Here is a 12,032-nt window from a genome sequence, read left to right as displayed (position 1 = left end):
TAAGTTCTCTCTTAATTGTTGTGTGGCTTCTGCAGAGTCCAGTACTGTGCTTTGACCAGGGTGAGTCTCCGAGCAGGAAGGGAGTTGGGTCAAAAGGACTTACTCTTTGAGAAACCTTCTTTTTTATTAGAAGATTGAAAATTGTTCCCAATGACCTCCAGTAAACTTTGTATAGTCGGCCAAAAGTGGATCACGTTCTCACCCCTAGATAGGTCATCACCAATAAAGAGACATGAGATTTGCATGATTGTCTTAAAGTAGTTATGATTCATCCCCTAAGATAGTCATACTATTCTCTAATCAAAGACAGGTATCCATTAGCAGTTAGAAGTGGGAATTTCTATTGCATGATAACCAGTAATGTCTGTCTCTAGACAGAACCAAATTGACAGTTGTGCTTTTTTGAGTGCCTGTAATACCAGCACTGTGGAGGCTGAGACAGGAGGATCACAAGTTGAAGGCCAGCCTCAACAACTTAGCAAGACCCTGTCTCAAAATATAAGGGTTTGGGGATGTGGGTTCAATGGTAAAGTGCCCCTAGATTCAATCCCCAGTACTACGGGGGGAGTGTGGGGGAAGCTTGAATTGATATAATTATGCTAATGTGAATTGATATAATTATGCTAATGTGAATTGATATAATTATGCTAATGTGAATTTTGCTTATTATTTTTAGTCAGAATCTGGAGAAGTGACAAGAAACACAGAACTGAAGAAGCTTCAGATTTTTGGAGCTGGACCCAAGGTTGTGGGGCTGGCAATGGGAGCAAAAGATAAAGAAGGTAAAATCTGTTATTGGTTGTGAAAAGAAATGAATTGCAATAATATGTAAAAAGATTCAAATGAAATTTGAATTTCAGTCTGTACTAGAAATTTCTTAAGAACTGTAAACTTGCTACATGGTTCCTAGGCAAATCACCTTTTTTATTGGCAAATATCTTTAAAGTGTGAGGAGCAATATTATGTTGAATTTTTATGATTTTAGAAGAGAGACTTTTCCTTTTCCATGTCTAATATACTACCCAGAAATTAATTGTAGTTTCTAAAGCATAGTTTAGTTTTACCAATAATGGTAAAATTATTGGTTGTCACCTGTAAGCTAAAGCTTATTATAACTTTTAAATTAAAATGAAATAGAGGATTCTGACCTTTGGTATGAAAATCTTGGAAGAGCATAGAACTTTTAAATTCTAACCATAATTTTGATTTTTTAAATAATTTCCCTCAATGTATCACAACACCATTTAAATAAAGTGTGCTTTCTTCAAAAATCCTAGATTTCTCTGGCTTCGTATGTTTGAAACTTTTGTGAGTAGAATTGCTAATAGAAAAATCAAGTTCCCATTCTTCTCCCTCTGTAACACTTAACAAAGAATAGATTGGACATGTTTTTACTCTTTAAGAAATTAATGAAATGTTATAGTCACATATCATTAATTATTCATTTTATGATATGATAGTTAAATCATGTAATTCAGATTATCAACTGAATTGCAGAAGATCAGATAATATTGTTCCATCACTCTCAAAGCATTCAGTGTAATAGGATTTACTAAATATATTATTATGTTTTTTAGTTACCCTTTTGAGAATTAAGTACTTCATCTTTGTCATTCTTGTAATTATTGTATTGGCTGGCAGTGATTTTAAACTTTGTTGCGGTTTTGACCGGCAAGGATCTTAAAAATTAATCCCTGGCCGGGCGCGGTGGTGCATGCCTATAATCCCAGCGGCTCGGGAGACTGAGGCAGGAGGATCATGAGTTCAAAGCCAGCCTCAACAATGGCGAGACGCTAAGCAACTCAGTGAGACCCTGTTTCTAAATAAAGTACAAAATAGGACTGGGGATGTGGCTCAATGGTTGAGTGCCCCTGAGTTCAATCCCTGGTTACCCCCATCCCCCCCAAAAAAAAAAATTTAATCCCTGACTCATTTGAGAGACCTGTAAGTTACATATCAGGTAGTATAGCATTAATGGTTAAACTCTCTGGAGCTTGATTACCTAGATTAGAATCCCAAATCTGCCACTTACTGGCTATGTGATTCTGAGCAAGTTATCTAACTTTCGTATACCTTAGGTTCTTTATCTTCAACCAGAGATGATATCTACCTCATAGTGTTTCAAGATTTTTACTAATTTAAATAATTTTAAATAGTATCTGGTCCATAGTAAGCTCTCAACATTAGTTTTTACTATTATCATATAACTTTTTATTTCAAGATGAGGTCACCCGAAGAAGAAAAGTTACCAACAGGTCAGACGCATTTAACATGCAAATGAGACAACGGAAAGGAACTCTCTCTGTTAACTTTGTAAGTGCTTTGGGATGTGTCAGGAGGGAAAGGATTTATTTTAATTTTAGTTTTGCACTTTTTATCTTAGTGTGCTGTTTAATTAGTTCATTTGATTAGGAGACTTCATGGCAAATCTAAACTTTTGCCATGTTTATGTAATGGTAACCTTGCTATTGTTTATGTAATGGTAACCTTGCTTTGTCTTTTGTATGTAGACTATTTCCCCTAAATCATATGCCTTCCGTGTAACTATGTGAGGGAATGAATGCAAATATGTGAACAGTCAGCCCTCTATATCCTTAGGTTCTACATCCTTTGTTTGAAAGTGTAGAATATAGTTTCAAAAAATTATGATCTAGCTTGGTTGTGCTTGCCTGTAATCCCAACAATTTGGGAGGCTGAGGCAGGAGCATCACAAGTTTGAGGCCAGCCTTGAAACTTAGTGAGACCCTGTCTCAAAAGTAAAATTAAAAAAGGATTTGGGGACATAGCTCAGAGGTAGAGTCATCACTGGGTTCAATACCCAGTACCACACACTCAAAAAAAAAGAAAAAAAAAAAAAAGTATCTGTACAAAACAGTAAAAGACTTAACATTATTCTCTAACAATGCAGTATAACAAGTACATAACATTTACATTGTATTAGGTATTTAAGTAATCTGGGAATGATTTAAAGTATAAAGTATATAAGGGAGTATATACATAGATATGCAAATACTAAGCTGTTTTATAAAGGGTCTTCAGTATCTGTGGAGTTTAGTATCTTTGGGGCTGGGAGGAGGGTTGGATATTGGAGTCAATCCCTGGCAGATACCAAGAATACTTGTAAATCACCTAGGTATATTATAAGCAGTTCTCAATATTTGTTCTCTACCCAAGTATTTTTATATATAGGAAGACTGACACTTTTAAAAAATATAAGTTAATTTTTCCATATCCTATATTTGTAGGTTTTTTTCTTTTTATTCTAACAATTTGATATGTCTTTATTGTTTGTAGAAGCTCTGGAGGGAAATTTAGGGAATTTTATGAAGAGCTGTTGAAATATTATTTGAAATAGATATGCAGGACTTAAGTTACATTTACTTTTTAGAGTACATTATTTGTCTTAACTAAGGAGCTCCTGATAAAAATATGAAATTCTTTATTATAGAAATAGACTTTTATTTTATTTATTTATTTTAACAGGTTGATCTCTATGTTTGTATGTTTTGTGGTCGGGGAAATAATGAAGATAAATTGCTTTTGTGTGATGGATGTGATGACAGCTACCATACATTTTGTCTAATTCCACCACTACCTGATGTACCCAAAGGAGACTGGAGGTGTCCTAAGTGTGTTGCTGAGGTATAAGCTTAACCTTTTCGGGTCCTTTTTAAATTAAAAACAGTAGTGCATGCATATACACATATGTAAACATTCCCAAAAGCTTGTCCCGCTGTCTTTGTTTTTCAGTTTTAAGAAATTTCTAAGATTTTGAAAAGAGCTCTATTGAATGGAAATATAACAACTGTGTTGTGGCAGCTTGCCCTCAGAATTTTTTTTTCCGACTATTGGTTACATAATCCTACTTATTGCTACAGTTGAATATTTCTGCTCAGAATATTCATATTGCTGGAATAAAAATGAAGAAAAACTAAGGGATTTTTTTTTAAATGAAAACTAATCTGTCATGAAACTCTAGGCTTTATTTAACCAGTTTTCATACTATTAAATAAACTAATGGTACCTTTTCATCCAAATTCTAACTTGATTATACTAAAATTTTCTTATTGAAAAACAATGGCTGGGCTGAGGTTTTGACTTAGTGGTAGAGTGCTCGCCTAGCATGCATGAGGCCCTGGGTTCGATTCTCAGCACCACATAAAAAGAAAATAAAGGTATTATGTCCACCTACAACTAAAAAAAAAAAAATATTAAAAAAATAAACAATGGTGTCATTATGAAATACCTAGTTTGTTTTCTTATTTTAACAAAATGTTATTGATAGGGCATTAAAGAGGTGTTGGCTTGGTATATATAGATGCTTCAAAGGTCTTTTATGGCCTTCAAATCATTATTTGTTACTATACTCAAGGTTAAAAGATGTGGAGATGTTTTTACTCTAAATAAATATTTGTTTTAAGACATTCATCCACAGCAATTGATATTTTGAACAAACCATTTTCCTAGCCAGATATCCTAGGTACCTGTTGCTTATTTTATTTTCCATGACCTTTCCTTTCTCCATGAATATTTATCTTCTCCTTGGCCCTATCCACTGGATACTAAGAATGATAGGCAGGGGCTGGAGTTACGGCTCAGTGGTAGAGTCCTTTCCTAGCTTGTGTGAGGCACTGGGTTTGATTCTCAGCACTGCACATAAATGAAAAAGGTATTGTGTCCATCTATAACTAAAAAAAATCTTAAAAACTGATAGGCATTCCTGGACTTGATTCCAAGTTAGTCCCAGGTGCTTTTTGTGGCAGCAAAGGATAATGCCAACTCCAGAGTCTAAAGCTGTCTCATTAACCACATTCCTGCTAGAAGATTGTGAAAATGCAGTTAAGGTTCTAGAACAGTACTTTCTGATACTAATTGCAAGTAACTGATACTGCACTCTAGGGTTAATCGGATATGCTTCACTTAAGGAAATAATCAAAGAAGGTAGTACCTATCTGTAAACCTTAATTTATTTTTCAGTTGAGATTCAGTGAATTAATCTTAGATAATTTTGTTTTCTTTTCAGGAATGTAACAAACCCCGAGAAGCCTTTGGATTTGAACAAGCTGTACGAGAATATACACTTCAGAGCTTTGGAGAGATGGCAGATAATTTTAAGTCTGATTATTTCAATATGCCAGTCCATGTGAGTATCAACAGGAGGTTAGTTTGGAGAGTTACAAATATTTATCTGAGTCTAAAGTTTTTGGATCACTTTTTAAGATTTTGTGGGAAATGGGCAGAATAAAAAGATGAGATAACACTAAATCTTGAGAAATTAGGGACCTGTCATTTATTTGTTTCTTTTAATCTCTTAATGTGGCAGTTTGTCTTCTCCTACTGAGAAATTTGTTTTGATGCCCTTATGAGAAATCCTTTACAGAAAAACATGAAGCAGTTTGGTTATTGCTGCTTTTGTTTAGTTACTTGTAATATGGTGTTTGCTGCTTTTCCTGGGGGACCTTGAGTGTTGTTTTTTTTTTTTTTTAGTTCTTATCAAGAATTTTTTGCCAAACTGTTACAATTCAGTCTTGTCAGTTTCATTTCCTTCTTCCTGCTTGATGTCCTGGTTCAACTTCATCCTTCTTGGGAAGTAGCCTCTTTCAATTTTTTTTTTTTTTTTTTTTGCGGTACTAGGGATCAAACTCAGGGCCTTGTGCTTGCAAGGCAAGCACTCTACTGACTGAGCTATCTCCCCAGCCCCTTTTGATTAGAATTTTTTTGCCTCTTTCAGAAAAAGAATTTTTTCTGAATATCCAAATTAGCTTTTACCTATTCTTAGTTTCCTATTCTTAGTGGGAAAAGCTAGAACCCTAGTCATTTCTGTTTTGGGAAATGAGAAAATTTTAGTCATGAGTTTGTGTTCACTTGGCCTGTGTATTACGTTTTAGTAGATTATAGTTATAGCGGGTCAATAATCTTTCAACTTTGTTTTCTTTTATAGATGGTTCCCACAGAACTAGTAGAAAAGGAATTCTGGCGACTGGTGAGCAGCATTGAAGAAGATGTTATTGTAGAGTATGGAGCTGATATCTCCTCAAAAGACTTTGGAAGTGGATTTCCTGTGAAGGATGGTCGGAGAAAGATGTTGCCAGAAGAAGAGGTACAGATAGTATTATCTAAACTGGTGCTTAACCCCAAGCTGATTTAGCTTTTGCATAGAAAACTACCCTTCTCTAATTTTAAGGGTCAGGTTCTTTAAAAAATATTAAGTATGTATTATATTTATTTTTAAATGTTAATTATAGTTTTAAAAACAATTTAAAATCTTTTTAAGAACTATTTAACTCTTCATTTCAAAATACTTAGCTTAAAATTTTAACTGCACTGAAAATTTTCCCTTTTTCTGTTCTAAAATCTGGAAAGTGATTTATAGTTGTTTTTTTTTTTTTTTTAATTACCTTTTATTGATGAGTCTGAAATGTTTCCTTCTATATCCAGGCAGTTTGTTTTTCATCTGTACATTTAAATTGTAACATATATGGAAATCCTGTCAGAGATGTGTAAAGCTGAATTGAGATGATCATTCATTTCTCTTTACTTTGGTCCATGCCACTTTTTCTTTACCTTTGTAATTAGTAGTAATTTAAGAATTTTGTCTTTAGTTGAAAGAATGTACTGCTAAGTGCAGTGGCGCACACCTGTAATCCTGTTTATTGGGGAGACTGAGGCAGAAGGATTGCAAGTTCAAGGCCAGCATCAGCAATGTAGCAAGAACCTGTCTCAAAATAAAAAGAGCCAAGGGTATAACTCAGTTAGAGTGCCCCTGAGTTCAGTCCCCACTAAGGGGGCATGGTGCGGGGAGGGAGAATGTACTTAGACTAGGTGTGTTAGTACACACCTATAATCCCAGCTACTTAGGAGGTTAATGCAGGAGGTAAGAGAATCTCAAGTTCAAGGCCAGCCTGGGCAATTTGGCATGACCATGTCTCAAAATAAAATTAAAAAAGACTGAGGATGTAGTTCAGTTGTAGAGCAGTTGTCTAGCATGTGTGAGACTCTGGACTCAATTCTTAGAACTGCTCCTTCCCCCCAAAAAAGTGTTTAATCACTCTAGAATCAAAATGTGGCAACAAGTGTGAAGTGTTTTCTACCAAGAAAACTCATTAGAGACTCAGTGCCCAAGCCAAACATGTACCAAAGCTACAGACTACCAGAAGGGAGAAAAGCCAACATGCAGCATAAACCATATAGTCTGGGCACCATGCGCCCCTTGAATCATTTAGGAAAAGTTTTATATTGCTGTAGGGGACTGTTCACCATTCAGATTTCTAGATGCCAGCCCAGGTCACACTTTAAGCATGACTTTTGAAGGATAGCAATCTCAGGTCTGCGGTGTTATTCTTTCCTGTATACTTCTTCTCTTGGCAATCTTTAGATATCATAGATAATGATTTCACTTAAAATATTAAGATTGATGTGTTCAGTGGGAATTTACCATGGAACTATACTTTTGTTTATGTTTGAAATTTTCTATAATCAAAAGTTTAAAAATATTTAGGGACAGTGTTTATCTTTGTTTTATTTTTTCAAAATCTGTTTTATTTTCCTATTGAATATAGGATGAAATCTAAGCTTCTTAGACTAAAATTTAAGATTAAATATCCAATCTTTATTTCTAGTCTTATTTCCTGTATTTCTTAGTCTTTCACTTTACCCTTTCACCAACCAGTCTAGTATATTTTGTCTTTCTGTAATTTTCTTTTACATTCCTGTAGCTCTGCCTCCTAGAATATTTATTGAAATCTTTTTTGTTGTTTTTGGTGCTGAGGCTTAAACTCAGGGCTTCATGCATGATTACAATGTGCTCTATCACTGAACAACCACTATTCAAATTTTAGATATCCTTGAAAGCTTAACTCAGGTTCTTCCTTTTCCATGATATTTTCTTAGTAATCCAAACCCGTCATGACTACTATTTTATTGTCCCCTGAAGAACTGTATAATTTACACTTATGTCTGCATTAGGAATTTAATATATATTGCCTTGTACTGTAACATTTTTGTATGTAGACCTCATCTCTTCAACTAGATGATTTTTTTCAGCCAACCAGGTGTTTAACCAACCCCCCCCCAAAAAAAATCTAATAGTATCTGTTGAAATCCTTTTATCTTCTTTTAATTTTAGCCTGTTGGGTAGAAATTGTATCTCTCTATTATTTATTTTTGTACAGCAGCAAGGGCTATAGTCAAAGCATAAAGTGGAACACTATTACACTTCCCCACTGTCAATTTCTACATTCCATTTCTATGGAAAAACAATCTCCAAACTGCTTTATGCTGAAAGAGGGCGAAGTTGGGGGATCCTTGTTATTTATTATTGAGTTCCTAGTTAAACTTTATTATTCTGTCCTTTATGACTCTTAACTGTACTTTATAGTTTCTGTTCTCTTTGTGCTGCAGTTATGATTAATTTCCTCAAATCTTGTCTTCTCATTAACAAATTCTCTCTTCAACTTTTTCATTGGCTATTTAACCTAAGAATTTTAGGGAGACCCTGTCTCAAAATAAAAAAAAAAAGGGCAGGGGGTAAAGTGCTGCTGGGTTTAATCCTCAATAACAAACAAATAAGGGCAATTGGATTCTCATTTCTGCCTCTGCATTCAGTATCTTGTCACATACCATGTTTTCTCTGGAAAAAACACACTGCTGCAAGGATTTTAGTGAAAAAGGCAACTAACATCTTAGAATTATTATGAAAATTGTTTGACTTCTTGAATTCTCTGGTCCCCACTTTGAAAACTGCTCTGCATAAGGTTGTATGCAGGGGGTGGGTGTTTGAAACTCAGTTCTGCAGTTATATTCCATTAGATACCCCCAAGAGTACTCTGAGAATAACTTTCTTTTCCATTCTGGCATTGTTTCATCTGTATTTATAAACTGGGAATTCCCCTTTCAAGTTTAACCATAAATCAAGTTTCTTAGTTACTGGTATAATCCATCCAATCTTTATAGATGTGTCTGTAGTGATGGATGATGTGGCTTTCTGCATCTTACTGGCCTTCAGTTTTTGCCACAAATTCATGATTATGCATCTTCTTGTGTTTTGTAATGTAGCACCATTCAGTACATATAACATGAACATTTTGGGAACTTACGCCACTGGAGATAAATTAGAACTATAGTAATGACTTGTTAAAATGGGTCTGACGCTATTTCACTGATAGACTGGAGCTTTGCTCATATGCTTAGATTAAACTAGAGGAATCTGAAATAAAGGAAAATCTAAATAGAGCCTAGAAGAGCGATAGGATTAAATATATAGCTAGATTAATTATAGGTGATAGTAGCATAGAGTCTATGGACTAGATTATGGTAGACGTCATAAAATACTTTCTATTTTGAGAAAATTCTCTTGAGATGTCTATTGAGCTCTCATTTCTTATCTTTCTTTTAACATTTTTATTTTTTAAGGAATATGCACTTTGTGGTTGGAATTTGAATAACATGCCTGTCCTGGAGCAATCTGTTCTTGCACATATTAATGTGGACATTTCTGGTATGAAGGTGCCATGGCTCTATGTGGGAATGTGCTTCTCTTCTTTTTGCTGGCACATTGAAGATCATTGGAGTTATTCCATTAACTACTTGCACTGGTATGTATTGTCTTCAATGTAGCATATGTACTTAGTGATATTTTTGAGGCAGGAGTGTGGTGGGGATCAAATCCAGGGCCTTGCACAAGCTGAGCAAATGTTCTACCATTCACCTATACCTCAAGCTCTGATAATTATTATTCTTTTTAAGATTTAATAGTAGTAGGTAATATATTAGGGAGAACTGACTTCAGAAGTATTTTCTACCTAAAAGAAGGATAGTATATAGGGGAGAAAAGGAGATGTGTCTCAGGACACTGTCCCCATTTAAAGTATGTGGACATAGTTCAGCCTGAAGTTTTAGCTGAAATGATGGTTATTAGGTGCACATGACAATTATTTTGATATCTTTTTTTTTTTTTTTTGCTGGTACTAGAGCTCAAACCCAGGACCTCATACATGCTAGAAAGGCACCATACCGCTGACCTATATCCCCAACCCAGTTTTGGTATATTTTGATATGCAAAAATGTGATTAAAATTTATATAATTTTGAGATCTGATTAACCTTTAGTAGTTGAAATATTCAAATGTTTTTCTTTACAGTAGCATTTCCTTCAAAGTGCCCAAGTTACACATGCAGTCATTCAATTCATTTGAATTTTTTTGTATTGCACAGCTTTTATTTGTTTACCTAATTCCTTGCCTACTATTTTGATATCTTTTTAAAAATTTTTTAAAAAAATTTTTAGGTATAGATGAACACAGTACCTTTATTTATTTATGTGGTGCTGAGGATTGAACCTGGTGCCTCACTGGGCAGGCACCACTGAGCTACAGCCACAGCCCTATTTTGATATCTTACCTAGATGATATTTTTGTCTTCATTTAGAAGATAGTACTTGGATGGCAGCATACAGTGGAAAACTGGTGATTTTCTTGTTCTACTTCATTGCTGTGCTGGGTAGTGTGATAACTGCTGGCCACATGTGGCTACTGAAATTAATTAAGAGAAAGAAAAATTAAAAATTTACTTCCTCAATTGCAGTAACTACTTCTGTGAAAGTGACTAGGGGCCACTGTATTGACCATCACAAACAGAATATTTTATTATCACAATAAGTTTTATGGAGGACAGTTGTGGTCTGGAGTCTTGTGAATTGTGTGAGGATTAAGAAATACAACTGTTCTGTAAATGAATTGACTAATTCATTTCTTTGGTGTATGACTAATTAGTATTCTAAATGAACTCTAGTGTACTAAAATCTAGTAGATCAAGGATGCCATGTTTTTGGTTCATAAGGTTTTCATGGTTTCAACAAATTCCTATTCTTGGCTTTTTCTTTTGATAACAAACTTAAATAAATACATAGAAATAAATTAAACTTACAGGTATTCTAGAAATCATTTACTTTTTATTTTGATTATTGTGGGGAGAATAGCAATGTCCAGGGACCACTGAATCAAGACAGCTTGTCATTATCATTTGGAACAGTGCTTTTCATGTAGTGTCTTTCCTGTTCAAAGATACTATTACTGATCTCCCTTAAAGAGTTCATGTCCTTGGAGTTGTTCCTATAATAGTTGTGATAAATGTGCACCTACCTATTCATATACTCTTGCCCTATTTCCTATTGTAAACAATAGAACAAATTTATGAGGTGGTTATCAGGATTCAGGGCTTTAATCTGGCTGTGGAATGAGACATAGTTCTTGATAAATTAGTGGACTGATTCAGAGACCCTGCCTTCGTGGGTACTGTGCTCTACTTGACCAACAAGTTATTTCATTTGTTAGGGGGGAGCCGAAGACATGGTATGGTGTGCCATCTCATGCTGCTGAACAACTGGAGGAGGTGATGAGAGAGTTGGCACCTGAGTTATTTGAATCTCAGCCTGATCTCCTACATCAATTAGTCACCATCATGAACCCCAATGTGCTAATGGAGCATGGTGTGCCTGTGAGTTTTTGTATCTACCTTCCGTATTTTTAAAGTTATTTTAGCTCTTGATTGGATAGAATCACATTTGTTTTGTAACTGGAAGTGAAAGATCCTGTCATTCCTAGCTAAATTAGGGAAGAACTTATTTTATAAGAAGGGATGTTTTATTTTAATTTTTTATTTTTTTGAAATGCTTGGGATAATCCCAAGGCCTCACATGATAGGCAACCACTGAACTTCATTCCCAACCCAGAAGGAATATTTTGAAGTATGAATCATACTTTATATATAGCTACTTATTCAAATAGCCTTCTGTTTTCAGTAAACCATTTTTTTCCTGGTTTGAACAAAAATCTCATTTTCTTTATTATTGCTATTTAGCTAAGATACAGGTATTTGAAGTGTTAGCTGTACTGACTGTCTTATCCTTATTTTTTAATATAAAGATTTAACAACTTTTAATACATGAGATAATGAAGTAAAATATACTGTGAATAACTTTTCTCCTTTACATTTGTTTTTAAAAATGATTCTCAAATTACCAAAACCTGATAAAAT

At 34.5% G+C, this 12,032-nt stretch overlaps 1 protein-coding gene across 1 annotated transcript in view; it reads left to right on the top strand.

The window, feature by feature from the left end:
- Kdm5a (lysine demethylase 5A) overlaps positions 1 to 12,032 on the top strand; it is an 80,286-nt gene that overhangs the window by 19,679 nt on the left and 48,575 nt on the right. Inside the window, 7 exon segments of the mRNA XM_047548292.1 lie at positions 677 to 782; positions 2,222 to 2,313; positions 3,484 to 3,642; positions 5,024 to 5,143; positions 5,942 to 6,100; positions 9,412 to 9,593; positions 11,330 to 11,492. Coding sequence (XP_047404248.1) covers positions 677 to 782; positions 2,222 to 2,313; positions 3,484 to 3,642; positions 5,024 to 5,143; positions 5,942 to 6,100; positions 9,412 to 9,593; positions 11,330 to 11,492 — 981 coding nt within the window.

This window comes from Sciurus carolinensis, chromosome 4 (genome assembly GCF_902686445.1).
Source record: "Sciurus carolinensis chromosome 4, mSciCar1.2, whole genome shotgun sequence".
NCBI classification, from domain to species: domain Eukaryota; kingdom Metazoa; phylum Chordata; class Mammalia; order Rodentia; family Sciuridae; genus Sciurus; species Sciurus carolinensis.
This window is presented reverse-complemented; position numbering and strand designations above follow the sequence as displayed.